Below are 26,351 nucleotides of genomic sequence, written 5' to 3'. Positions count from 1 at the left end.
CACTTCTGAACAAATCCCCCAAGGGCATGACAATGTTAGTGCATAGATTTTTAGCTACAAATACTGAGGGCAAGGTTTTTTGCAAATTAGTTGTGAAAGTAGAAAACATAAGTGAAAAATCATACCTTTCCTGGGATTAGATCAAGTACCTGTCTTCTCTGCCTCTCTGGCCCTGCCTAGGGGGAGCTGCTGCCATCTCTGTGTTTTAAATTTCCTCTGATCATGTCAATGTGAAACTGAATATATTCTTATGAGAAATCTCTCCAAATGTGCCACCGCCCCTCCCCACTGGGGTGTGAGTCACCCCTCTGGTGTGACCGGTGTCCCTGGTCACTTGGTGGTCCTCTCTGGAACCCGATGGACTGTCCTAGTACCGCAGCACTCGTGTTCACAGTGACTCTTGTTTGAATAGTGGCCTCAGTGCCCAAGAGGAATTAATGCACCAAAGACCTCAAGCGCTTCCTTTAAGTGAAAAAGTAAATTATAGAGTTAATAGGGAAAGAAAAAAAACGTGCTGAGGTTGCTGAGATATACATAAGAACGAATCCTGTATGTGAAATTGTGAAGAAGGAAAAATTCATGCTGTTAAGCAATGTATGGCCGGAACCCACGGGAAGGCATGGGCAGTTGGGAGTCCTTTCCTGAAGTTTCTGCGATGACCGTGATTGATTCTATGAGAAAAAAATTTTAAAGGAAGACGCTCTGAGTTCTGTCTGCTGTGTGGAATCGGGGCAGGGTGCGCTGCAGGCGCCATCTCCTCCGACCAGGTCCAGAGTCTGGCAAAGGCACCTTTGACCCCAAGCTTCCCGGTTGCTTAAAGTGCCCTGGGCGTTCAGGAGGCGCAGTCCCGCTCCACCCCAGCAGGGGCGCCCGTCCCTAATTTCCTCGCAAGCTGTGCCCGGCGGTACTAACTAGGTGCATATGAGGTGTCTGAAGGCGGCAGCCGGGAAGACGATCCGGGCGGGGCCCCTGGGGCCCGCGACGCCCGGTCCCGAGCGGCCAGAGCCCCAGCCGACACCTCCAAGTGGCCACGCTCAAAGGCATGGTGAGTCGCGGCTTACCACGTGTGAGTGGGGACCCCTTGTCCAGACTTACCGCCTCCCCTTGGGAGGACGTCCCACCCCCACTCACACCGCCACCCCACCCTCGTCAGGCCCCTAGAAAAGAACACGGGCACAGCTGGGACTCTGTCTGCGGACTTTACTCAAACACTGGAGCCCCCAGCGACCACCCTCCCAATTTAGCCACTGCTGGGGGCCAGCGCCGAGATCACGTGGTTCAGAAACCTGACCAGTGAAGCGTGCATGTTGGGGCTGAAGTCTCCGGGGTAGTGCCGGGCGAGGGTCACCAGCAGGCAGTGGCACAGCAGCTGCAGACATACAGAGTGGTCCCCACGCGGTGCACCACCCCTTACCTGGGGGGAGCCCCCTCCCCTGGCGACGGGCGTCGGCCCCACCCGCGAGCTCACCTTGAAAAAGACCGGGTCCACGCGCAGCTTGTGCGTGTGCAGCTCGCGAAGGTACGACAGGGTGCACGGCAGGTCGTCCAGGTGGTTCACGGCCAGGACCAGCGCGTTGGCCACCTTCTGGCCGTGGGCTCTGACCTGGGCGGAGCCGGGGCTCAAGTTTAGGTGAAGGAAGTAGGTCTTGGAGGAAGGGAAGGCCACGAAGGTCCTGCGGGAGGAACGGCGAGTGAGGCGCGTCCTGATGGCGGGGCCTCGGGAGGAAGGGCTCCGGAACCGGACGGCGGGGGACGCATCCCCCGAGCCCGCTGAAGACAGGTGAGCCCTGATGCGCCGGGGCCGTGCGCACCTCTCCAGGGCCTCCGTCGTGTAGATGCCGACGTTGGTCCCGAGCTTCCGCCACAACGCGAGCACTGCAGCGCGGTCCGCCGGCGCCAGCACCATCGTGGAGACAGCCTGCCGCGCTCTCGGCCTCTCGGTGAAGCCCGGGATGCGCCTGCGCCTGCGCCTCTCGGCCTGCTGCCCCCTTGGCCTCCGGGGGGCGCCGGGCCTCTGGTCGCAGAATCTGGCCGGGAGGGGTCTAGGAAATCTCCACGGAGCGTCAGCTCTGACCTGGGGCCTTCCCAATCGCCCTGGACCCTGAAATCCCTATTTTTGGAAACTAATATTTAGTATGTGTCAATATTAGGTGGCCCTGAATTTTAGCATGGAGTTTGGCATTGAACGTCAGTCTGTTTTCTCATTTATGGTATATAAGGAAAGTAACAGTTTCTTCTTCCCAAGGTTGTTCCTGGTTCATAGCAGATGCCCTTTTCAGGACAATGAGCATTCAGAGTGGCTAGGATAGATCCTACAAATAATAGCCAATACCTATAAAGCACTCATTCTGTGCCAGGCATCACCATACATCCTTTTTAAAAAATGCATTGAAATTCACATAAAATTTACTGTCTTAGCCATTTGAGGTGTACAATTCAGTGTCTTTAACTACATTCACACTATGTGTTACCATCACCACTAATTCCAGAACTTTCTTATCCCAAATAGAAATCTAGTTGGCGCTAATGGTAAAGAATCCACCTGCCAACGCAGGAGACTTAAGAGACATGAGTGTTGGGAACACAAGGGTTCGATCGCTGGGTCAGGATGATCCCCTGAAGGCAGGCACGGCAACCCACTCCAGTATTTTGTCAGGAGAATCCCATGGACAGAGGAGTCTGGAGGGCTGTGGTCCATAGGATCGCAGAGTTGGATGCAACTGAAGCGACCTAGCACAGTACAGGATAGATCCCCCACATAATAGCTCATACCCATGTAGCACTCATTCTGTGCCAGGCATCACTATACATCCTTTAAAAAAATGCATTGAAATTTGCATAACATAAAATTTACTGTCTTAGCCATTTTCAAGTGTACAATCCAGCGATTTAATCATATTCACTGTGTGACCATCACCACTATCTAATTCCAGAACTTTTTCGTAATCCCAAAGAGAAACGCTGTCCCCATCAGCAGTCAGTCCATAACGCCTGCCCTCCAGCCCCTGGACATCACCAGTCTGCTCTTGGCCTCTGTGAATTTGCCTATTCTGGACATTTCATGTGAATAGAGCCATGCAGCACACGGTCTTTTGTATTTGCACTTCATTGCTTGTTATGGCTGGGTAACATGCAATTGTCTGTTTAGACCACATTTTGTTTGTCCTCTCATCTCTCGATGGACATTTGGGTTGTTTCCACTTTTAGTCCAGGCTCTCATTTTGCCTAATAATAAAATAAGGAAGACTGCCTCTTACTGAGCTCATATGCTAAAAGCAGAGCACATTGAGGCAGGAAACTTGCCATCCATTTTCTGACAGAGACTCTTGGGCCCAGGGAAGAAAGGACACTGCTTCCCAAGCTGAAAGCTTGGGGCTGGACCACTGCCAGGACTGGACACCTCAAGCCGCAGGCGCTAGGGGCATTCTCCACAGGAAGAAAGCACCTCTGAGTGTAGGCGCCCTGCCCCTGGCTCTCCTCTCCACAGCAGCGCCAGGGGGAGTCAGTGGGCCTCAGGGCAGTGCAGGGCAGGGCAGGCCTCAGGATCCTGAGCTGGGCCCCCCAAATCAGGCCTTCAGACCCTCAATGGCCCAGTGGGTGTCCTGAGGGGGTGTGTGTACCAGGTGACAGAGGTGCCTCCAGGACCTGGCCTGGCTCTATAAGGGCACTATGCACCCCTAGCTTCCTCTAGGCACTTGGTGGGGAGGGAGGCACCCAGAGGGCCTCTGTGTTCTCAGCACCACCCAGCTCTGGGAGCAGCCCCGGGAGAGCTCCGAGTCCTGGCTTGAGGTCCACCAACAAATTGATCATTTGCACAAAAAACTCCGTGATGAACATGCAAGGCTCTGGGATGAATTCAGGGAAGGGCCAAGATACTCAGAAATCACTCCAGGCTGAGGGTGAGGGCTGCCCAGAGAATCCCAGGTAGTGGCAGTGGGGCAGGCTGCCACCCCCACCCCTCCATCCAGTTTTCCCCTTCTCTCTCTCTGCCTGAGAGCTCCTTGGTCTGAGGCAATGAGAACCTGGGCCGGTTCGCGGACAGAGACCCGAGGCTACAGACAGACACTGCAGCCCACTCAGACTTTATTCAAAGATCAGGAGGTGAGAGTGCGCAGAGCGCAAGGGCGCTCCAGGCCAGGGTAGGGGTCGCCGAGGCTCCAGCTTAACGGTATTTGGAGGTCAGCACGGTGCTCACGTTGGCCAAGAACTTGTCCAGGGAGGCGTGGACCGCGGGGGTGAAATCATTGGGGTGGTGGCAGGCCAGGGTCACCAGCAGGGTGTGGCTCAGAAGCTGCCGAGAGAGGGGACGTCAGTGGGGCGGGGGCTGGGTGGGGGCGCCGCCGCATTCTCCGCCCCGCTAGCCCAGGTCTGTCCCGGCCCGGCCCGCGAGCTCACCTTGAAGTTGACCGGGTCCACACGCAGCTTGTGGGCGTGCAGGTCACTCAGATCAGACAGGGTACCGGGCAGGTCGTCCAGGTGGCCCACCGCTTTGGTCAGCGCGGCGGCCACCTTCTCGCCGTGGCCCTTGACCTGGGCGGAGCCGTGGCTCAGGTCGAAGTGGGGGAAGTAGGTCTTGGTGGTGGGGAAGCTCAGGAACATCCTGGGTGAAGAGGCGGGAAAGCCGGGCTCAGGCCGAGCGGCCCGGGACAAGGACGCGCCCGGCGAGCGGCCCGGTCCCCTCGGGGCGGGTGCGGTGCTCACCTCTCCAGAGCCTCTGCGCCATAAGCTCCAGCGTTGCCGCCAACCTTGCCCCAGGCGGCCTTGACATTGGACTTGTCGGCGGCAGACAGCACCATGGTGGGTTCTCTCTGAGTCTGGGTCGGGACCAGAAGCGTGCGGGGCTGCGAGTGCGCGAGCCTTTATGCGCCCGGCGCCAGGAGCACGCCCGCCCGCGCTGCGCTCATTGGCTGGCACGCGGCATGCGCGGCCGGACCAGGACCGCAGGGGGCGCGCGGAGTCCGACCTGCGCCCGGCCGGGCGATGGGTGCTTCCCTCACCCACCCAGACCTGGACTCTGACCGGGGGTTCTTGCTTCCACCGTCTGCTTCCCGCCCGCTGCGTCCACCTTCCCCGGACGTGGTAGCCTCGCGCCAGGTGGCAGGGGCGGGATTGTGGAGCTGGGTAGATGCCCGCTCCTGCATCCTGCAGGAGTTCCCCAGCTGTCTTGAGAACGGAAGGGAGTAAGTCAGCCCGTGCTACCCACCCCGGACCTAGGCTTGGCACACTCTGGGCATTTTAAACTTGGGCAGTATCAGTGAAGGAACGGGCGACTGAGTGCGCCTAGTCCATGCCAGAGGCAGCCGGACGCAACACACTTGGCTCACCGTTCGCATGTAATCAGCGAATTCCTCCCCACCCCCGTCCAACCCTCCTGTTCCTCTTCAGCCTTGGCGCTTCCAGATTCCTTTCTTTCCGCAGAGAGTTTTTGGGTGCAACTGAGTGGCAGTCTTGGAAGGAACAGATACTGAGAGCGGGTTACAGAATTTGCAAGGAGTTCAAGTCCGGGTTCAGGTCTCTTCTCCCAGGTGCTGGTTCCTGCAGCCCGGCCGTTTCAAGGCAAGACTTGAACGTTTCTCAGCAGAAGTCTTACATTCATAATATGGGAAGACCTCCAGCATAGACATAAGGAAAAGAGAAATGACTTATGAGAACAGTTGACAAAGGATTTTACCGGAAAATTAACAGGAATATCGAAATAAGTGAGACAGAACTGAATGAATTGGCCAGAAAATAGGTAGAGGAGAAACAGATCAGGGAGAAGAACAAGTTGAAGGAAAAAATGTGTAAGGCAGAAGGCTATTTTTTGGGGAAAAAAAGTACAGTTATAGACATAACTGCATCCCCTCAGCACAGAATAGGAGCCAGTGGGCTCAGTCCCAGACTTTGAACCTCAGCGGTTTCTGTGGGGGTTGGGGAGACAGGATGGAGGGACTCTCTCACTCTTTTGAATAACATAAAAAAGGTGCACTTGCGAAAACATTGTTGTTTAGTCGCTCAGTCATGTCCGACTCTTTTGCGACCCCATGAACTGTAGCCCACTAGGGCCCTCTGTCCATGGGATTTTCCTGCAAGAATACTGGAGTGGGTTGCCATTTCCCTCCAGGGGATCTTCTCAACCCACGGATGGAACCTGCATCTCCTGCTTTGCAGGCAGATTTTTTTTTTTTAAACCACTGAGCTGCTGGGGAAGTCCCTTGTGAAAACGTAGGTGGATTTTAACTTTTCATTTATTTTCTACATTTAAATAAAAGTGAATGGGGCCGCGGGATAGTGGAAGAGTAAGGTCCGTCTAGTCAAGGCTATGGTTTTTCCTGTGGTCATGTATGGATGTGAGAGTTGGACTGTGAAGAAGGCTGAGCGCCGAAGAACTGATACTTTTGAACTGTGGTGTTGGAGAAGACTCTTGAGAGTTCCTTGGACTGCAAGGAGATCCAACCAGTCCATTCTGAAGGAGATCAACCCTGGGATTTCTTTGGAAGGAATGATGCTAAAGCTGAAACTCCAGTACTTTGGCCACCTCATGCGAAGAGTTGACTCACTGGAAAAGAGTCTGATGCTGGGAGGGATTGGGGGCAGGAGGAGAAGGGGACGACCAAGGATGAGATGGCTGGATGGCATCACGGACTCAATGGACGTGAGTCTGAGTGAACTCCGGGAGATGGTGATGAACAGGGAGGCCTGGCGTGCTGCGATTCATGGGGTTGCAAAGAGTCAGACACTACCGAGCGACTGAACTGAACTGAAGGTTAGAGGGGAAGTAACTCCGCAGCTGTTCAGAGGTCCTTGCCCCAAAAGAACCTAATCATCAGTGGCCCCGCCACCCTCCTCACCTTTTATCCAACGAGGAGTTGCCCTGAAGATGAGGGTGGAGGGGTGGGGGTGCAGGGCTGGGCTGGAGGGGCTGATTGGGTCCTTAAGGGCTACAGGGTGGGTGGGGTGTTCGAGGTTCCAGTGTGGAGTCCAGGGGCCTTTCTGAAGATTGCTCACAGGACCAAGGCAGAACTGCCAAGAGCACCAGGAGCTCGGATGTGGGGAGGGGGCTTAGAGGCCAGGGAACGCAGGGCTGGGGGCACGGTGAGCAGGGCTGGGGGCACGGTGAGTTTCGCTGACTCCAGGGACAAGGGAGGGAGGAGCCTGCTGAAGGCGGAAGCGAGCCCCTCTTCTCACTGACTGCCCCTCCCCCGCAAGGCCCCAGAGAGTTCCTGGGACTCAGCACTGGGTGCCTGGGCCGCGACCCCTGTTCCAACCCCCCTTGTCTCTGATCGGGAGGAAGTGGAATCTCCTGGAGGTTGTCCTGCCCCTACTTTTGCACCAGGAAGAGCCTCTTTGTGTGGTTTGTTTTTTGTTTTCATCTATGTTTAAGGGGGATCAGAAAAATTTCAAAACAGGGTGGCTATTTCAGCACTCCCCACCTCAGAGAGAACCCTTGGAAGTCTTCCCAGGAGGGGAACTTGGTTCAGCAGATTCTGGAACCCTCAGCCTTAGCTCCCCGCCCTCCTCCACCCTCCCACTCCTAGAGACTGAGAACCACGCCCACCCCGGCCGGTTCGCAGACGCAGAGACCGGAGGCTACAGACAGACACTGCAGCCCACTCAGACTTTATTCAAAGATCAGGAGGTGAGAGTGCGCAGAGCGCAAGGGCGCTCCAGGCCAGGGTAGGGGTCGCCGAGGCTCCAGCTTAACGGTATTTGGAAGTCAGCACGGTGCTCACGTTGGCCAAGAACTTGTCCAGGGAGGCGTGGACCGCGGGGGTGAAATCATTGGGGTGGTGGCAGGCCAGGGTCACCAGCAGGGTGTGGCTCAGAAGCTGCCGAGAGAGGGGACGTCAGTGGGGCGGGGGCTGGGTGGGGGCGCCGCCGCATTCTCCGCCCCGCTAGCCCAGGTCTGTCCCGGCCCGGCCCGCGAGCTCACCTTGAAGTTGACCGGGTCCACACGCAGCTTGTGGGCGTGCAGGTCACTCAGATCAGACAGGGTACCGGGCAGGTCGTCCAGGTGGCCCACCGCTTTGGTCAGCGCGGCGGCCACCTTCTCGCCGTGGCCCTTGACCTGGGCGGAGCCGTGGCTCAGGTCGAAGTGGGGGAAGTAGGTCTTGGTGGTGGGGAAGCTCAGGAACATCCTGGGTGAAGAGGCGGGAAAGCCGGGCTCAGGCCGAGCGGCCCGGGACAAGGACGCGCCCGGCGAGCGGCCCGGTCCCCTCGGGGCGGGTGCGGTGCTCACCTCTCCAGAGCCTCTGCGCCATAAGCTCCAGCGTTGCCGCCAACCTTGCCCCAGGCGGCCTTGACATTGGACTTGTCGGCGGCAGACAGCACCATGGTGGGTTCTCTCTGAGTCTGGGTCGGGACCAGAAGCGTGCGGGGCTGCGAGTGCGCGAGCCTTTATGCGCCCGGCGCCAGGGGCACGCCCGCCCGCGCTGCGCTCATTGGCTGGCGCGGGGCCAGGAGGTGGAGGCCTGGTAAGGTGGGTCTGGAGAGCGTGTAGGGTGTCGGGGTCCCAAGGTGGCCCCTTTTCTGTCCCTCTTTGGCTGCAATCCAGCTGTTTATGGTGCCTTCTACCCTGGTCCTGTGGGTCGAACAGCTCACACACTTTTCTGAGCCACCCAAACCCCCTGGAACCGAGTTTTCCGTTTGCCAGCCTGGGAGAGGAGCACAGTCTTTTCCGAAGTGAAGCAAGCTGCTTTCGCACTAAAGGGCATGGACCGAGGGGCCTTCTGCCCAGTCTGGGTGAGGGGTTAGTGTCCAGCATCCCCCTTCGAACTTGGTCACTGACTGTCCAGCCCTGCACATACCCGAGACTGTCATCCAGGGAACCATCCTCATTCAGAGTCTGGAGAGCTTGGAGGGTTGGGCTCTTGTCTTTGCAAAGGCTCTGGACTGATCGCTAAGATCTCTGCTCCAGTACTGCCGAGGAGAGATTGACTGTGTGTGTGTCTGTCTGTCTGTGTGTAAGATGGGGCGCTATGCCCCTGGGGCCTCAGAGGCTGACCCAGAGTGCTGGAGCTGGGGTGGGGGTTGGGTAGACTCGGGCCTGCCAGGCAACCAGCCTTCCTTAGAATTATTATTTCAAAAATCACTTCAAAGACCCAGTGCAGTTGGGGATTTTTTGGTCGGGTGCACAAGGCTCAGGCTTAGGGACATGCATAGTGTCACACAGTCTGTGTATGTGGACTAGGAATGTGTCCCTGCCCCAGGAGATTCAGAGGAAGAGACTAATTCGGCGGAGGGCCAGGCAACCACAGACTGAGCACTGGAGTTGGAGGAGGAAATGGGGGAGGAACAGAGGTGAGGGTCCAGGGATCCCTGGGCCACCAAGTCTGATTGACCTCAGGCCACAAACTTGGCTGCGGGTCTCTGGTGCTGCTACAGTGTGTTAAGGAGGGGAAGATTGACGCTTGCAGTTCCTGAGGAAGCTAGTGATGGAAATGAATGAGAGTGAATGAGGACGTGCTTAGCCAACGGTCTGGCAGCCGCGATGCCAAAAGGGGGTACTCGATGGGCCCACCACATGCCGCTGCCCCAGGAGGGCAACTGTCTCAGGGTGCCAGGTGGTTCCAGACCCAGGACTGTCAGCCCTGGAAATGTCCTCATTCAGGCTGTGTTGCGTGCCAGAGGCCCCGCTCCTGGGCCCCTGGTTCCACTGTCAGCAAAGATTCGGGGTTGCGCCCTACGGTTCCAGGAGTCTCCCCTCAGGACCCGGAGCTTCTCCGCCCCGCGACTTCGACGTCAGTCCGTCTGCTCCCCAAAGACCACACTGCGCAGGTTCCAGCCTATTGAGGCCTGTTTATTGAATTTCGCAGACCTAGACACGCGGGGCACGGAACTCAGCGGTACTTCTCCGTCAGCACCACGGCCACCCCCGTCAGGAACTTATCCCACGCCGCCTGCATCTCCACCGTGTATTCGCCCTGCAGGTGGGCGGCCAGCACCACCTGAAAACACTGGATCACCAGCTGCCGGAGAAGAGGCCGGTGAGAAGGGCCCTGTCCTCGCCGGCGCCTCCCCGAACGCCTCCCCGCCCGCCTCGGCTGCGCCGCGAGCCCTGCTGCGCCCCGGATGGCTCACTGGGAAGTTGGTGGGGTCCACGCGCAGCACTTGTGCGTGCAAGTCCGCAAGCGGGCTCAGGACTGCGTGCAAGTTGTCCATGTACTGCACGGCCACGCCCACCGCCTGGAGCATGCGTTGACCGTGGCTCAGCAGCTGCACCTCGTCTGGCTGGTCACCCAGGTGTCTGAAGTAGACCTTGGTGCTAGGGTACACAGTGAAGAGCCTGCGGGAGCAGGGATGCGGGGAGGACGGTCCCTCCAGCGTCTGCGCTGCCCAGACCCCGGGAAAACCCGCTCAGACTCGCCACCAACCCGGGACTCAGGCCCAGCACCCTGGTCTCCTCCTCCCAGCGATTCTGGAGACCCCGCCCCAACCCACCTGAGCAGCAGCTCCGCCCCGAAGGACGCCTCGTGGCCGGCGATCAGGTCCCAGACCTGAGCTATGTGGGCGCGCTCCTGGGCGCTGAGCATGGCGCTGGCGTGGCGTGCTTTAGGGGCCGCTCGCGCTGCCCCGGCCTCCTTATAGCGGGCACCCCCCCTGGCGCCCCGCCCGCCCTTATCTTCAGGAGCGTGGCGAGAACCTGGCGACCCAGGTCGCCAACCCAGGTCCTCCTCGCCGCGGAGAAACTAAATCACGCCGTGTGTGGGTGCCTTTGCTGCAGACTTTAGAGGGGTCTGCAATTATTCCTCTGAAGGCAAAGTCACTGCTCCGCCAGACAGAGCCAATGGAGGGACAGGGAGAAAGAACGTGGGGCTGGAAGCCCCCTTAATCTGAGGGGCCAGGAGGTTTCAGGGGTCTTCGCAGCGGTGAGCTGGGATGACAAGCTCTGAGGGAAGTAGTCTGAGTCCCGACGCGTACCCATCGCGCCGAGTGAAGCCACAGGCTGGGTGACACGGGGTGGCACAGAGGTCCCAGTGCAGGTCTGGCCAGAGAACGCGGCGTGGACGGTGCTGGGCTGCCCTGCTCCTTCCGGTCGCTACTCTTTGCTCTGCAGGCCAAGGACCGCTCCAAAGCGCCCCTTGGAGTCACTCCAGGCTGGGGAGTGACACCGTGTTGGGCTGCGTTCCTGCCAAGTCCTCATTCTCTCCCGTCACTCTTCCCTCTTTCCCCCAATACTGAGAACGCACGACCAGGCTCCTTCCATCCTCATCCGTTTATTGGGGGTCCCTATGAAACACTAATAGGGTGCAGGGGAAGAGGAGGGCTCGAAGCCTGTTCTAGGGGTCCTGCGGCGGCCTCAGCGGTACTTCTCCGTCAGGACGCCGGACACGAGGGACAGGAACTTGTCCCAGGCGGCGTGCGCGTCGGCCGTGAAGTCGGCGGGGAAGTGCGAGGCCAACGTGACCAGCAGGCAGTGGGACAGGAACTGGGGAGGGAGGGAGAGCGGTCAGTGCTGTCTGCCCGGACGAAGCTCCGCCTCGGGGACCTCGTCCCGCCCCCGGGACCCCGGCCCCAGAAGCAGCCCCGCCCCGAGGCCTCGCCCCGCCCCAAACCCCGCCCACAGAGACATCGCCCCGCCCCGGGACCCGCCCACAGAGACCTCCTCCCGCCCCCGGGACCCCGGGACCCCAGCCCCGAAAACGCGCCCCCGGGGCCCCGCGCGCACCTTGAAGTTGACCGGGTCCACGCGCAGCACGTAGGCGTGCAGCTCGCTCAGCTTGGACAGCGCGCTCGCCACGTTGTCGATGCTCTTGACCGCGTCGCCCACGGCGGCCACCACCTTGGAGCCGTGCGCGCGCAGCTGCGCGGAGCCCGAGTGCAGGTCGAAGTGCGGGAAGTAGGTCTTGGCCTGCGGGTAGCAGGAGAAGAGCCTGCGGGCGGGCGGGCGCCTTAGCGGCCGCTCCGGGCGACGCGGGCGGTAGCCGCTGCTCAGTACGCCCGGCCCCCTCACCCTGACCGCCCGTCTCCGGGTCATTCCTTCCTTTCCTCCCTGCCTCCCTCCTTCCACGTGATTGTGGGGACCCGGGTGCTGGGCCCCGAGAGACGCAGGTGACCCTCAGACCGCCCCCATCACCTCCTCCTCCTGCCTCTGACCACCGAGACACTCCTCACCGGCTCATGCTCGCTGACCCTCCTCACTGACCATCTTCAGTGACCCCCTCACTGATCACCTCACTGACCCCTCCTCACTGACCATCTTCAGTGACCCCCTCACTGACCCCCTCACTGACCCCCTCACCGACCCCTCCTCACTCACCCTCCTCACTCTCCCCTCCTCACTCACTCTCCTCACTGTCCCCTCCTCACTCACCCTCCTCACTCACCCTCCTCACTCACCCTCCTCACTCACCCTCCTCACTCTCCCCTCCTCACTCTCCCCTCCTCACTCACTCTCCTCACTGTCCCCTCCTCACTGTCCCCCCTCACTCACCCTCCTCTCTCACTTTCCTCACTCTCCCCCCTCACTCACCCTCCTCAGTCACCCCTTCCACTGACCCCTGTTCTCACTGACTCCTGACCTCACTGACCCACAAGGTCCCCTCCAGGCTCTACCCCAGCCCAGCTGGTGCTCACCTCTCCAGGGTCTAGGTGCCAATGACGTCTGCCTGTGTGGAGATCTTGCTCCACAGGGACAGGATGATGGTCCTCTCAGTCCTGGTCAGAGACATGGTGGCAGCTGAGCGGGAGCTTGACTTACTGAAAACTGGTGTTGGTGATGCTCAGCCCCCAGGTGCCCTTATATATGTGGAACCAGGGTTGGGGCCAGGGTCATCACTGGGAGAAGGGAGGGGGCAATGGGGTGGGTTTCTTATCATTTCCAGTGACAGCGGGTGGTCAGGGCCTGGTGGGCTTGATGGCTGAGGGGCTGGCACTTTGGCTGCCCCTGCAGAGCCACAGCCAGGGCAGGTCACAGGGAGATAGGGGCCCTGGCCTGGCCGAGGGTCCGTGTGTCCACCCAGCCCAGGGCCCAGCCTCCATAACGATTGTCCCTGACCTGCCTGTCCCTCTGAGGGAAGGATGACCTGGGGGGCATCCCTCCCAGAAGCGCTCTGTGTTCTTACTTTAAGTTTCTGCGGCTCCACCTGATGAGAAAAATGAAGCCAGCTGTCTCAAGGTGGGAGTAACAGTCTTGGCTTCTGGCCCTCTCCAGCCTTTGCTGTAGCCCCCTCCTCACCTGGCTGAGGCTCCTTCTGAGGTCTCCTCCACCCACAGGCCCCCAGATGCCTGGTGGGGGCCTCTGCCAGCTGGCACCCAGGGGAGGGGCTGGCCCTTCACGCAGTGCCTGGGGCACAGAAACCCACAGTTTTCCCTCCCAGGTTTCCATCCCAGCTGGTGTCCTCACCTGCTTTACCCTCTTAGCTTATCCCCTCCTCCCCAAGGCAACCATTTCTATGTGCTTCATGGGCTCCTTGTTCTCGCAACGAGTATGTATATATATACAAAATTAAACAGATTATAGCTTAATTAAAATTTTTAAATTCTTATAAACATTTCCTTATAAGCACATCTCTTTTGAAAGATAGGATTTTTTTAATAAGAAGGGGAAGAAATTGGATATACCACAATTAATTGGGGCTTCCCTCATAGCTCACCTGGTAAAGAATCCGCCTGCAATGCAGGAGACCCTGATTCAATTCCTGGGTTGGGAAGATCCTCTGGAGAAGGGATAGGTTACCCACTCCAGTATTCTTGGGCTCCCCAGTGGCTCAGATGGTAAAGAATTCACCTACAAAGCAGGAGACCCAGGTTTGATCTCTGGGTTGGGAAGATCCCCTGGAGGAGGGCATAGCAACCCACTCCAGTATTTTTGCCTGGAGAATCACCATGGACAGAGGAACCTCTCAAGCTAAAGTCCATGGGGTCACAAAGAGTTGGACATGACTGAGCGACTAAGCACAGCACAGCACAGCACATGGCTGATTTACAAGGTTCTGTTAATTCTGCTGCACAGCAAAGTGACTCAGTTATACACAAATATACATTCTTTGTTATATTCTTTCTCATTATGATTTATCCCAAGGGACTGAATATAGTTCCCTGTGCTATATAGCAGGACTTACTGTTTATCCACTCTATATGCAATAGTTTGTATCTACCAGTCCCTCCTTCACCCTTTCTTCCTCCTATTTGACAACCACAAGTCTGTCCTCCGTTTATAAGTCTTTCATTTTCCAGGATAGGTTTGTTTGTGGCATATTTTAGAATCCACGTATAAGTGATATCATATACTGTTTGTCTTTCTCTGTCTGACTTCCTTCGTTTAGTACTGTAATCTCTAGTTGCCTCTATGTTGCTTCAAATGGCATTATTTTGTTTTTTTTTTCATGGCTGAGTAGTATTCCGTTGTATGTATATGCCCCATTTTCTTTATCCATTCCTCTGTCAGTGGACATTTGGGTCCTTTCCATGTCTTGGCTATTGTGAATAGTGCTGCTATGAACACAGGAGTGCGTGTATCTTTCTGAATTATAGTTTTGTCCCGATATATGCCCAGGAATGGGATTGCTGCATCATATGGGAATCCATGTTTAGCTTTCTGAGGAGCCTGTGTACTGTTTTCCATCGTGGCTGCACCAACTTGCATTCCCACCAGCAGTGAGGGAGAGTTCTCTTTTCTCTACTCTCTTCAGCACTTATTTGTAGACTTTTAAATGATGGCCATTCTGACCGGTGTGCGGTGGTAGCTCGTTGTAGTGTATATGGATATGTTTCTATTTGACTGTGCCAGGCCTTAGTTGCAGCACATGGGATCTTTAGCTGTGGCATGTGGGATCTAGTTCTCTGGCCAGGGATCACACCTGGGCCCCCTGCATTGGGAGCATGTTGTCTTTGCCACTGGACCACCAGGGAAGTCCCCCCAATACTATTTAAATGGAAGGAAGGGATGGATAGAAGGCAGCAGACTGGTAAACAACTGTCCCCAGGTGATGGGACTGCAGGAGTTCTAGCTGGCTTGGTTTTGCATGTTCTCATGGGGCTTCCTCCTGAGCACAGGTTCCTGGAACCACCAGGTGCCATGAGGTGGAGCTGAGCTGTGGACGGCCTGGCACCGTGCCCCGGTCTCTGTGTCTGAGCCGGGGGTTCCCCCATCCCAGAGCCCAGGCCTTGGTCCTCTGGAGTCTTGCTCCTCTCATGTGTTCCCCCAACCCCTTGTCCACTGCCGCAGAGGAAGCAGCAGGGGTGCTTAGAGAAAGGGCTGACCCCCTTCAACACCCCATCCACAGCGCTGTGCCAAGGGAGCCCATGTTCACGTGCTGGCCAGTTTCAACTCTTGATTGTGGGTGGTATTAATAATGTGTGTAGGGACACCTGGTTTTATTACCTGGGGTGGACGAGCATTTTCCCACATGACAGTTAGAATCTGTTTATTCCTTTTCAGTGTTCAAATGGATTCAGGGTGTATTTTTGTAACTTGTTTTTTTTTTACACACATACAATCAGTCTCCAGACACATATGCCCTGTCCGCACACACTCAGGGTCTTCTTTCTACATTTTCTTTAACACATGTTTTCTGCATGTATTTCAATTAATATTTTAAGAATTTTCAAATTATACATATTATTTGCAACAGCAGCCCTGGAAAAAGCACAGCTTAAAAAGCGAAAGCTCCCTTCTGTCCTCCTCACCTGTGCAGGTGACCCTTCTTTATCCATTTCCTGGGAGTGAGCCATCGGTGGGGTGACAACCCCGCGCCCGGACAGCGCATGCGCAGGGCCGCTCCCCGCCCGCTCCAGGGGCCCCGCCAGCGTCCTGTCCTCAGAGGCTCCCTAACGGTCAGGATTCCTGTTCCTACCGACAACACAGAGGAAGAACACAGACTCCTGGGTCACCACTCACCCTTGTGTATTTCTTTGTTTAGCTGTCTTCCCTGAACTGCCTCCAGTGTACTGATGCTTTTCTCTTCACTGTTAGTCTCTCGGTCCAGCAAGAGTGTGCCCAGCACAGCTGGCCCTGAGGGTGAACTTGAACCAACTGTCTGGGAAGCTCACTCTGAAGCTTAGACTTCAGTCCCAAGCTTAACCACCTGAGCCTCCCTGTGAGCATCCTTCGCAGCCCGGTGTGGTGGCGGTCACTGTGAGGAGGTCAAGTTCAGCAGAAACCATTTCCTTTCTGGTCCAGGACTGGGATCAGTGGGGACAGGGTGACGTTTGGGCTCCAGGCTGGAGAGGGCAGGGACCACAGGAGGCTGCCAGCCCCTCATCTTGGGAATTCCCCAGCACGGGGGTCTCCAGCCAGAATGGAGGGTACCAGGTGTAAGCAGGGACGCAGTGGACTGTGTGGGTGTGGGAGGTGACGGGGGAAGGAGCAGGCAAAGTAAGTCAGACTGGATTAGAACCTGGTTGCAGGACCCCAGCCTGGAACTGCCACCTTCAGCCCCCAGAAACTCAGGCCGGGGCAGGGGGCTGAAAGGCCAAAAGGCTGGGATGAATCCAGGGAGGGCCTGAGGGCAGGGGGGAAGAGCCCTCCTTCTGGGCTGGGGCCATGGCTGACTGCTCCTTCTCTCAGCCTTTGTCAGGTGGTGCTCAGACGCGCTTCGCCCCACTGTTTTCTTGCCTTTCTTTCTTCTCCTGGGTAGTCTGTGTCCTGACCCCACAAACTTTTGTCTAGGGAGTTGATTTTAATGGAGGGGGGCGAGGGCCCTGGCTCCGTCCCCATCCTAACTGCCCTCTGTCTGCCCTTAGTCCCCCTGGTGGCACCGACCTCCACCTATGCCCTGGAGACACCCCCACCCCTTGCTCAGGCTCACATCCCCTCCCCTGCCTCCCATCCCTCCTGGAGATAGCTGCTCCATCCTTCCTTCCTGAGGTTCAGACCAGCGACCCCAGGCCTGTCCGACCCTCATTTCTCACCCCTGAGCCCTGCTGTGGCTTCCGACCTTCCGTGAGGGAAGGCTCCCTGCCCCGAGCTCTGCCTCCCTCCTCTGTCCTCCTCCAGGCCCCGCGCTGCCTCCTTCTAGCCTGCTCCATCCTCCCCAGGCCTCCCTCCGGGAAGGTCCTCCTTCAGATGTCACCGTGTTACTAGGCCCACACTGACCACCCCATTTAAAATTGCAACTCCCCCACCTGGCCTGTCCAGTCTCCAGCTTGCTACACTTTTCTTTTTTTCCACAGAAAAACAGGTGTTTATTACCCACTAGAATATAAGCTCAGAAAGGGAGGGAATTTTGTTTTGGTTTTGTTTCCTGGTCTGTGAAGCCTGGACAGTCAGGAGCCCAAAGCTGGCTCCCCGTAAAGAACTATCTAGTGACCCAGGGGTCTTTGTGCCTCAGTGCCATGCGTGCGCTAACCACCGTCTCCCTGAATGAATGCCACTGCCTGCCCTGCCTCGCGGGTGAGCTGAGCTCAGGGCTGGGCATCAAGGATGGCTGGCCTGCCTGATGGTGGATGAGGGGGCTGGCTCCTGTCCCCACAGAACAGCAGGCCCACCAGTGCAAACGGTGCCGGTTCTTCAGAACGTGAAGGGTTCCCAGGGGCTCCTGGCCCCATGGGGAAGCTGAGGCCTAGAGAGCGGGGAGGCAGCTGTGGTCACAAAGTTCACTGGGGCTGAGGCCCGAGCCTCAGGGGAGAGACTCCTCACACTTAGGCCGCTCCCCTCCGCTGAGGCCCGAGACCCAGCTCCTAGGAGCTCCAGGACAGTGAGGTGCATGGGTCCACACCCCATAGCCACGCTTTTGGGCAGCAGTCCCTCTGGTCAGAGTCCTCCAGGGAGGAGGGAAGGAGAAGGGAAGGAGGCATCTCCCTTAAGAGAGGGTCTGCAGCCCTGACCAGACCCTAACGGCAGGCGAGCAGCAGGCGCTGCCTTGGGCAAGCTTGTGAAGGCCCAGAAGCTCCATGCATTCCTCATGGGTGATGTATGACCTTCTAACTAGTGCCAGACCAGCTAACTGCTGGGTGCTCAGCCCAGGACAAGAAGACACTCCTGCTGAGGAAGGTGTGCAGAACAGGACGAGGGCAGCAGGTAAACATGCCATGAGAAGAAGGGCTTCCCCGGACGCCTGGGTTTTCTCCATGACGCTTGTGCATTCCTGTGGAATATGACATCAGACTTGGCCACTGTAACTGCGATGCTCCAGGCAGAAAAGCACTGTCCAGACAGAGAAAACAGGGGCCACTCCCACCAAGAGAACATCCCAACGGCCCCCATCCTGGCTGATGAGCGGCTGCTGCTTCACTGGCAGTCACAGTATCGCTTATCTTCTAGATGAGACTTACTGAGTCCAGAGCTAGCCTGCTTCCTTGAACCCAGGCTCAGTCCTCTGACCCAGATGCAGGGCTCCCCACGGCCGTGGTCTTCTCTGTGGCCGTGAGTTAACAGACCCAACTCTGGCCATGGCTGTGTTCCAGGTGGTCTCTGGCTGGAGAGAGACAGATGGCATTGCCATCAGAAAGGAGAGAGCAGGGAAGTGCTGTTCGTGGAGCTCAGAGGGGTTATACTTTTAGATAAGGCGGTGGGGAAGATGGTGCTGAGATGGGGATTCTGAGCGAGTATTTGAAGGAGCTGGGAGAATCAACCACAAGATGCTTGGGGAAGAGAGTGAGTGACGCCAGGTGCAAGGGCCCTGAGAGGGCCCAGGCCTCAGTCATCTTCTGGGAGACAAAAAGGAGGCCAGCGGCGGGGTGGAGTGACAGGCGGGGAGCGCGCTGAGGTCAGGTCTAACACATCACCAACAGCAAGCTGAGCCGCTGGGCTCCCTCCACCCAGACCAATCATCGCTAACATCTGTGTTGTCAGTGTATATGGGGATGTGTCTCAATGTGTTTTATTTTTCTTCTAAACACTGTGGACATGTGTGATGACATCATGTCTCTGTGTAAACTTGAGCACAAATCTCCTAGAATAAGGAGATCCTTCTATATAAATGGGCTTCCCTGGTGGCTCAGAGGTTAAAGCATCTGCCTGGAACCCGGGAGACCAGGGTTCGACCCCTGGGTCAGGAAGATCCCCTGGAGAAGGAAAATGGCCACCCACTCTAATACTCTTGCCTGGAGAATCCCATGCAGGGAGGAGCCTGGTAGGTTACAGTCCATGGGGTCGCAAAGAGTCAGACACGACTGAGCGACTTCACTTTCTTTTTTCTTTTTTTTTTTTTTTAACATTTAAATAGAATGCTTTATTGACTTTAGGTCAGTTGGGAACAATTACCTATATTTATGCTTTATATTTCATCTCATTGGAAAAAAAGATAAACGTTACATTAGAGACTTTTCACTTTTATGTATTTGCTGCTCTGGGTTGACAAAACGTTCAGTTCTTTCCTGCAATATGGGATTCAGTATTACAACTCATCAATGAAAGGTGTATGCCCCAAATTTCCACTTGCTGCCATTGACTTCCAGCCAGAAACAAACTTCTTTGCAGCATTTATGACATCAGCGTCAGCTACCGCATCAATCTGCTGAAGGACTGTGGATGGCGGCGTGTATGAACCAGCAGCTAGAGCCTGGCACCCAACTTCATCCAGGAAACCCTCAGAAGATTCCACTGACATGAGGTACCCAGCTTTCAGCTTGTTCTTAGCAGCTTGGACATCTGGATTAGAAAGGTTTCCTTGAGCAATTGTTTTTACTTGGTTATAAGCAGCCTTGATAACATCTCCAGCAGATGCAGCTTGTGAGATAGTGTAGAACCCAAAGAGTCCAGAATCTGAGTAACTGGCATTAAAAGCAGAAACATCAAATGGCTGGTGAACTCCCTTGGCAACAGCCTGGTACAGAGAGCTGGTGGCATTGCTGCCCCTCTTAACATGTGGTCCAGCACCGAGGACGTGCTGGAGAACACTGAACGCATTTGCTTCTGCACTTCCTATGGCTGCACTCTCTGCTACAAGAGCAGCATGGACGAGACTGTCTCCATTCTGTTCTCGAATTTCACTTCCACGGTACTTGGCTTTTGCACCAGATAAACCAAGGCCACCCCTTATGTTAAGAAACTGTTCAGCAACTTGCTTTAGAACAGGATGACTCACACCAAGTCCAATCAAAGCCATTCTTGCACTTGTAAAATGATTCTGTACATAGTCATGTAACTCATCTGGTGTTACTTTTCCAATCCTATAATCAGGACAATATAAGGAATTAGCCAAGGCATTTCTGTAAGCGGCAGCATGCAAATTTTCAATGACGTGAGCCTGTGGATTCTGAAAAGCCACAGCTTTGTCAATCCTGAGCTGAGACTGAAGGGCAGCTACCTCCCAGCGTCGAAATTCTGGTGCTGTGGTGACATTGAGCAGGAACTCCATTAGAATATCAACATCGTCCCGCAGGCATTCCACAGTATAGGCCATGTTTTCCCTTGTTGAAGTCACGCTTAATTTACCACCAACTGCTTCAATTCCACGGGTTATCTTGAAAGATGAAGCTCCTTTTGTAGTCAAACTGGATGCAAGACGAAGCAAATGAGAAGTTCCTAAATTGTTGAAGTTCTCGTATCTGCTGCCTGCTTTAATGAACAAACCAATTCTTGATGCAGGAGCATAGTTTTCAAGGGAAGCAATCACTAAACCATTTGGTAACCTGGTAAACTCGAGGTCCTGAGGATGTTGAGGCACTCCTGCAGGGGCTGCTGTGGCTTTTGCTTTAGGAGCAACTTTGAGGGAATAAAATCTCGAGAGGGCCCCGGCTCTGGTTAACAGCTTCATTGCTCAAGACTGTTCTGAGCCGCGGTCACTGCCGCCTTAGAAGAAAGCAAGATGGTGGCAGACAGCCGCGACTTCACTTTCTATATAAATAACCACAAGCCTATCCTCAATCTACGTGAACTTCCCTTTGCGTTGAAATTCCCTGTTCACCCCCCACATTTGTTCAGCTTGCTCAGGTTGGGATCCGACCCGGGTTCTTATGTAGCTTTCAGTTGCCTATTCATTTTTTTCTTCCAGAAGCTCTCCACCCCATACCCACTGTTCCTTATCAATGACTGCAGAACAGTTCAGGCCTACTGACTTGCAGAATATTTCATTTTGGGGTTGCTCCGGTAGTTTCCCTGCAGTGTTATTTAGCTGGTTGCTTTGTCCGTGTGTTTCCTGTACCCTGGAAGTCAAATCAAAAGACTTGATTAGGTCAGGTTAAAAGCTATTGACAGTGAAAGGGCAACTCACAGAATGGAAGAAAATATTTGCAAACCACATAGCTGATAAAGAACTGTATCCAGAATTTAGAAATAACTCTTACAACTCAACAACAAAAAGAAACAACCCAATGAAAAATGCACAAGGGACTTGAATAGACTTTATCCACCCCCCCCCAAAAGAATAATACATGAAAAGATGCTCAACTTCACGACTTGTTTGTGAAATGCAAATCAAAACCACAATGAAGCCCCCAGTCCAGGTCTCTCCTTTGGAAAGATGTCAGACTTGGCAGTAGCTAACACCTGGAGCCTTAACTCAAAGCTGCAGGAACTGACCAACGCTTATAGGCTGCCAAGTAACTTTCTGGATATCAGCATCTTTAATCCACAGACGGTAGGCCTGGGCCGTGCTTGCTTCACCCACCTTCGAGATTTACATGTGGACAAAACTACCTGTTTTCAACTGAAGGAGTCCTGTGTATGACGGTGCTGCAGTAACTTTGAGTGGCTAAAAAATGAGCTGGAGCAAGAGAGAACGATGGTATTAATAGTCCCACCACTGCATGGGAAAGTCTTGAAATAGCAGCTCCCTTTTCGAGGAAACGAAAGAGTCTTTGAGGAGTCCTTTATTGAAGAAAGGAGGTAGGGCCTAAAACAGTTTATTAGCAGAATTGCTAAGAAATTGGATGGATGCTGGGCATCCACTAGCTCAGAACGAACGCTGCCTACACGTGTTCCTGCAGGAGGAGGCAACTGACAGGAACTGCGTCCCCGGGAAGGTGTGCCCATGGGAGCCCCTCACCACTTGCCCTCTACTTTCCTGCTGTAATGACACTGGTTATTACACTAAGCCTCTCTCTCTTTGATCTGAAGCTGGCTGTCCATGCCCTGGCCTGATAGATGGTGTGGCATTGTGTTCCTTGGCACCTGACTGTACCTTGAAGGCTCTGCTAGGATCCTCTTCTCTGAGGAGAGGTGGGAACCACAGGCAGATATGCCCTTTGCGTTGGGTTGAGGTCAGTGGGGATTGGACTAGAAGGCAATTTCTTGGGCATTTCACATGCCAGAGGCTAACCTTGGTGGGGGGCGGCGTGTGCTGGTGGGGCACTTGGATACTTACTGATGCTGCAAGTCCAGGGGATTTTCTTAGTCTTGAGTTTAGCCAGGAACACAAAGCAGGGAAAGACCCTGACTTTCCTACTTGCATGAACTTTTTCCTTTCGGGGAAGGTGACAGGGACCTCAAAGCTTTTATTTTCTCCAGGTCCATTCCCAGTTTTCTCGAGTTTCCTTTGTTGTACTTTCAACACAGAGAGACCTTGTTGCTCTTCGTGGCAGTGATTCTGAGGTCTAAGCTGTCTGTCGTGTGGAGTGAGGTGTGTGGGTTTTCTGGGCCCGCCATCGTGGCTGCTTCAGAGTCAGGAGAAAGCCGTGGGGTAGTTGGGGGATCCTGTTGCCTAGACCTCCTCCTTTGTGGCTCCCCATTCTAGCTGCCGGTCTTTGCTCACCAGTAGGTAAGGCAGTATGGGCTGGGCCAGCAGTTCTGCCTCCCCAAGCCCTTGCTACTTTATGGGTTAGTTTTGCAGGTTTGGTGGCTTGAGGGCTGGGAGAGACTTGCCATGGCCAGGTAACTCCCTGAAGGGTGGGAGTGGGTCATTTTCTGGGTCCCTCAGTGGTCAGAAAGAGTGTCGGAACGCTCTGCACTTATTTTCCATGGAACCCCAGCATCTTCCCCAGAAGCTAAGCTAGCAGCTGGTGTAGATTTCCCAAATCTTAGAGCCTGAAGCAGCTTCTTGAGCACGGCAACTTTCCTGGGCTTCTGTCTGGGAGGTGGTGGTTTGTTTGCTGGGGCCCGATATCTATCCCAAGTGGTGTCAAAAATGAGGGTTCTTTGCTTAGGCTCCCTGTCATGAGAGGACTAGAGTTCTTTATATAGGGTCTCAGGGAAAAGGATTACTGGTTCTGACAAGACCCTGATTGGAGAGATTAGGTTTGCATTTCGAGTCCATCCGAATGTTGAAGTTCCCTGAGACCGATCAGCTCTCCAGTTGGGGCAAGCCCCCAAGAGACTCTTGCTCCCTTTCCCACTTTTCCAGTGTTGGTGTTATTGCTGCCTTTTTTCATCTGTATCCTCTGTTACTGACTTTTTTAAGTTAAAAATTTCTTCTTTAATTATACACAAGTGCTGGGAGCCTGGTGTGCATGTATCTGCTGTGCATGTATCCTGACTTGGGGCTTTTATTCAGAAAAATATTAATTTTTCTGTCTGACAATGTCATACTCAACTCTTTTCATATTAAGACACTGAAGAACCCCCCCCACACACAATTCAGGGACTTCCCTAAATTGGTCCAGTGACTAAGACTCTGCACTCCCAGTTCAGGGGGCCCAGGTTTGATCTCTGATCAGGGAACTAGATCCCACATGCCGCAACTAAAAACCAAATAAATAAAATAGCAAATATTTTTTAAAAATCCCAAAACGTCCACAAAAATATGAAGATCATGCAAAGAGAGACTGAAGAGCCAGGCTGAAGACTAAATGAGAAGTTTGATGTTGACAAGTAAAGGCCATTCTTGGGAAAGACAGCGTGTGATGAGATCTGTGTTGATGGATTTGGACTGGTGTTAATCCTGACTTTGGTGGTAGTTCTCTGCCTATGCAGGTGCCCCAGAGGCTCAGGTGGTAAAGAATCCACTTGCAATTCAGGAGACCTGGGTTTGGTTCTGGGCTCAGGAAGATTCCCTGGAGAAGGAAACAGCAACCCACTCCAGTATTCTGGCCTGGAGAATTCCATGGACAGAGGAGTCTGGCAAGCTACAGTCCACGGGACTGCAAAGAGTTGGACATGACTCAGCAACTTTCATTTCACAATCTCGTGATTTTGGTGGTAGTTCTCTGGCTATGCAGGTAAGTGTTCTTGTTGACTTTAGGAAATCTACAGGTGTTTAGGGATGCTGAGAGTATTAAAGGGAGTCATGCCTGCATTCTACTCTCAAGTGACTCAGAAAAAAAGAGCAAGTGAAGACAAGTTGTAAACTGGGGAATCTTGATGAGTATTTGGAAGTTTATTAGCATACTTTGCAGGTTTATTATGGCAGAAAGCGAAGAGGAACTAAAGAGCCTCTTGATAAAAGTGAAAGAAGAGAGTGAAAAAGTTGGCTTAAAGCTCAACATTCAGAAAACGAAGATCATGGCATCTGGTCCCATCACTTCATGGCAAATAGAAGGGAAAACAGTGGAAACAGTGATAGACTTTATTTTGGGGGCTCCAAAATCACTGCAGATGGTGACTGCAGCCCTGAAATTAAAAGACGTGTGCTCCTTGGAAGAAAAGCTATGACCAACCTAGACAGAACATTAAAAAGCAGAGACATTACTTTGCCAACAAAGGTCCATCTAGTCAAGGCTATGGTTTTTCCAGTAGTCATGTATGGATGTGAGAGTTGGACTATAAAGAAAGCTGAGCACCGAAGAATTGATGCTTTTGAACTGTGATGGTGGAGAAGACTCTTGAGAGTCCCTCAGACTGCAAGGAGATCCAACCTGTCCATCCTAAAGGAAATCAGACCTGAATATTCATTGAAAGGACTGATGTTGAAGCTGAAACTCCAATACTTTGGCCACCTTCTGCGAAGAACTGAGTCATTTGAAAAGACCCTGATGCTGGGAAAGATTGAAGTTGGGAGGAGAAGGCGATGACAGAGGATGAGGCAGTTGGATGGCATCACTGACTCAATGGACCAGAGTTTGAGTAAACTCTGGGAGTTGATGATGGACAGGGAGACCTGGCGTGCTACAGTCCATGGTATCGCAAAGAGTCGGACACGACTGAGCAACTGAACTGAACTGACTGACTGAGATATAATTCCCATGCCATCCAATTCACCCACTTAAAACATAACAGTTCATTTTTAATACATTCACAGAATTGTGCAACTATTACAATTTTAGGATATTTCCATCATCCCCTGAAGAAACCCCATACCCACTAGCAGTCACTCCTATTTCTCCATCTTTGTCTTATTTTTGCAGTTTTTTTTGACAGTTTGAAAATGTTTTAGAATACAAGATTATGAACTCACAGTATCTGTGTTGTAATAACAATAAGTTACTGAATATTAGAGATTCTTTGCATAGCCAAGGTACTATGTTCACAAGTCACTTGGAATAGTTCTTTTTTCCTGATTGTTAGATTACTACATCCTCAACCAGTTTCATGTAACTTATTTTCTTATTTTGATGTTTTTATTTTTTGCTCTTTTAAATTTTCTTTTTGATGATTTAACATGATTCAAGGTCAAGAGAGTGAAGAGAGTTAGGCTTGGAGGAGCATGCCTTCAACCCCATTCACGTTGCCATTTGTAATCATTTCCAGTTTATCTGTCCATAGTTGCTTTTTGCAAAAATACGCAAACACCCACAAACAGATGAACACTTGCAAGGGCACACAGAGGTCAATGAGCCACTCACATGCATGTTGCCCACACATACTTGAATTTCCCCTCCTCATAGAAAAAAAAAATCATGCTATGCATATACCAATCTACTTTTTCATTTCTTTTTCTTTGTAACTCTGTAAATCCTGGCTATCATGTCACAATCATCATAAGAAATTGTCATTTTTTTTTCCCTTCCCAGTTCCCTGTGGTGTGGATGTTCATGGTTTGTTCTGTCGTTGAATCGTTATGGACCATTTTCCAGACTATAGCAAACTCAGCTGCCCCAGTGGATCTATACATCTGTGTTCTACTCCCACCCACGTTGTAGGGGGGCTGCCAGCAGAGTATGGTCAAAGTCTTGTGTTTTTGTTTATCAAGAGGGGGGCGGGGAAATGGATCCCAGTGAAATTTTTAGTGTTACTTTGCATCTCTCTTGTTATGAGCAAGGTTGAACCTCTTTCCCTTTTCCGTGTCTGATCTGTATCCCCCACTAGACTGTCAGCTCCACCAGTCAAGAGCTTTGCTGATTTAATTGGTCGTATTCATGGCCTAGAAAGATTCTTGGGCCTCTTATGGGCTCATGAATGATTGCTTCATGGAGCAATGAATGGGTGGATGAATGAATGAATGTATTCAGCACTCCTCTCTTACTGAAATCAGGCATAAATCAGGAAACAGTATAAATTCCAGAAGAAGAGAGTATATATACATCAGGAGCCCCAGAGACAGCCAGAGGTTGCCATCTGGGTTCTGGTGCTGCCTCCCACCCCATCCCCAAGGGGCCTAGAGGAGCCCTTTCTGCAGAAGAGAAAGTGCATTTCCCCAGGAAATCTCTGCCCTCAAACAGAGGGGGTCAGTGCA

General features: G+C 53.8%; 5 protein-coding genes and 2 pseudogenes across 5 annotated transcripts; 1 reads left to right on the top strand and 6 right to left on the bottom strand.

Annotated features, from left to right (window-relative positions):
• Positions 1-1,185: 1,185 nt before the first annotated feature.
• Positions 1,186-3,082, bottom strand: HBQ1 (hemoglobin subunit theta 1). The gene is made up of 3 exons (XM_069570449.1): positions 1,812-3,082; positions 1,469-1,673; positions 1,186-1,369 (listed from the first exon to the last, which is right to left on the bottom strand). Exons 1-3 carry the CDS (start codon positions 1,904-1,906, stop codon positions 1,241-1,243), a joined length of 429 nt encoding a protein of 142 aa, XP_069426550.1. The 5' UTR covers positions 1,907-3,082; the 3' UTR covers positions 1,186-1,240.
• Positions 3,083-4,066: 984 nt separating this feature from the next.
• Positions 4,067-7,169, bottom strand: LOC138429202 (hemoglobin subunit alpha-1). Its single transcript, XM_069570448.1, has 3 exons — positions 4,702-7,169; positions 4,396-4,600; positions 4,067-4,291 (listed from the first exon to the last, which is right to left on the bottom strand). The coding sequence occupies exons 1-3, from the start codon at positions 4,794-4,796 to the stop codon at positions 4,163-4,165; spliced, it is 429 nt and encodes a 142-aa protein (XP_069426549.1). The 5' UTR covers positions 4,797-7,169; the 3' UTR covers positions 4,067-4,162.
• Positions 7,170-7,583: 414 nt separating this feature from the next.
• On the bottom strand, positions 7,584-9,947 carry LOC138429201 (hemoglobin subunit alpha-1). Its single transcript, XM_069570447.1, has 3 exons — positions 8,219-9,947; positions 7,913-8,117; positions 7,584-7,808 (listed from the first exon to the last, which is right to left on the bottom strand). Exons 1-3 carry the CDS (start codon positions 8,311-8,313, stop codon positions 7,680-7,682), a joined length of 429 nt encoding a protein of 142 aa, XP_069426548.1. The 5' UTR covers positions 8,314-9,947; the 3' UTR covers positions 7,584-7,679.
• HBM (hemoglobin subunit mu) lies at positions 9,758-11,407 on the bottom strand. The gene is made up of 3 exons (XM_069570450.1): positions 10,420-11,407; positions 10,060-10,264; positions 9,758-9,947 (listed from the first exon to the last, which is right to left on the bottom strand). The coding sequence occupies exons 1-3, from the start codon at positions 10,509-10,511 to the stop codon at positions 9,819-9,821; spliced, it is 426 nt and encodes a 141-aa protein (XP_069426551.1). The 5' UTR covers positions 10,512-11,407; the 3' UTR covers positions 9,758-9,818.
• Positions 11,177-11,964, bottom strand: LOC138429200 (hemoglobin subunit zeta-like). The gene is made up of 2 exons (XM_069570446.1): positions 11,648-11,964; positions 11,177-11,407 (listed from the first exon to the last, which is right to left on the bottom strand). The coding sequence occupies exons 1-2, from the start codon at positions 11,954-11,956 to the stop codon at positions 11,279-11,281; spliced, it is 438 nt and encodes a 145-aa protein (XP_069426547.1). The 5' UTR covers positions 11,957-11,964; the 3' UTR covers positions 11,177-11,278.
• A 7,085-nt stretch (positions 11,965-19,049) lies between these two features.
• Positions 19,050-21,216, bottom strand: LOC138429466 (cytochrome b-c1 complex subunit 2, mitochondrial pseudogene; annotated as a pseudogene).
• A 110-nt stretch (positions 21,217-21,326) lies between these two features.
• Positions 21,327-25,112, top strand: LOC138429725 (sorting nexin-12-like; annotated as a pseudogene).
• Positions 25,113-26,351: the final 1,239 nt, after the last annotated feature.

Source organism: Ovis canadensis, chromosome 24, assembly GCF_042477335.2.
Source record: "Ovis canadensis isolate MfBH-ARS-UI-01 breed Bighorn chromosome 24, ARS-UI_OviCan_v2, whole genome shotgun sequence".
Taxonomy (NCBI): Eukaryota; Metazoa; Chordata; class Mammalia; order Artiodactyla; family Bovidae; genus Ovis; species Ovis canadensis.
This window is presented reverse-complemented; position numbering and strand designations above follow the sequence as displayed.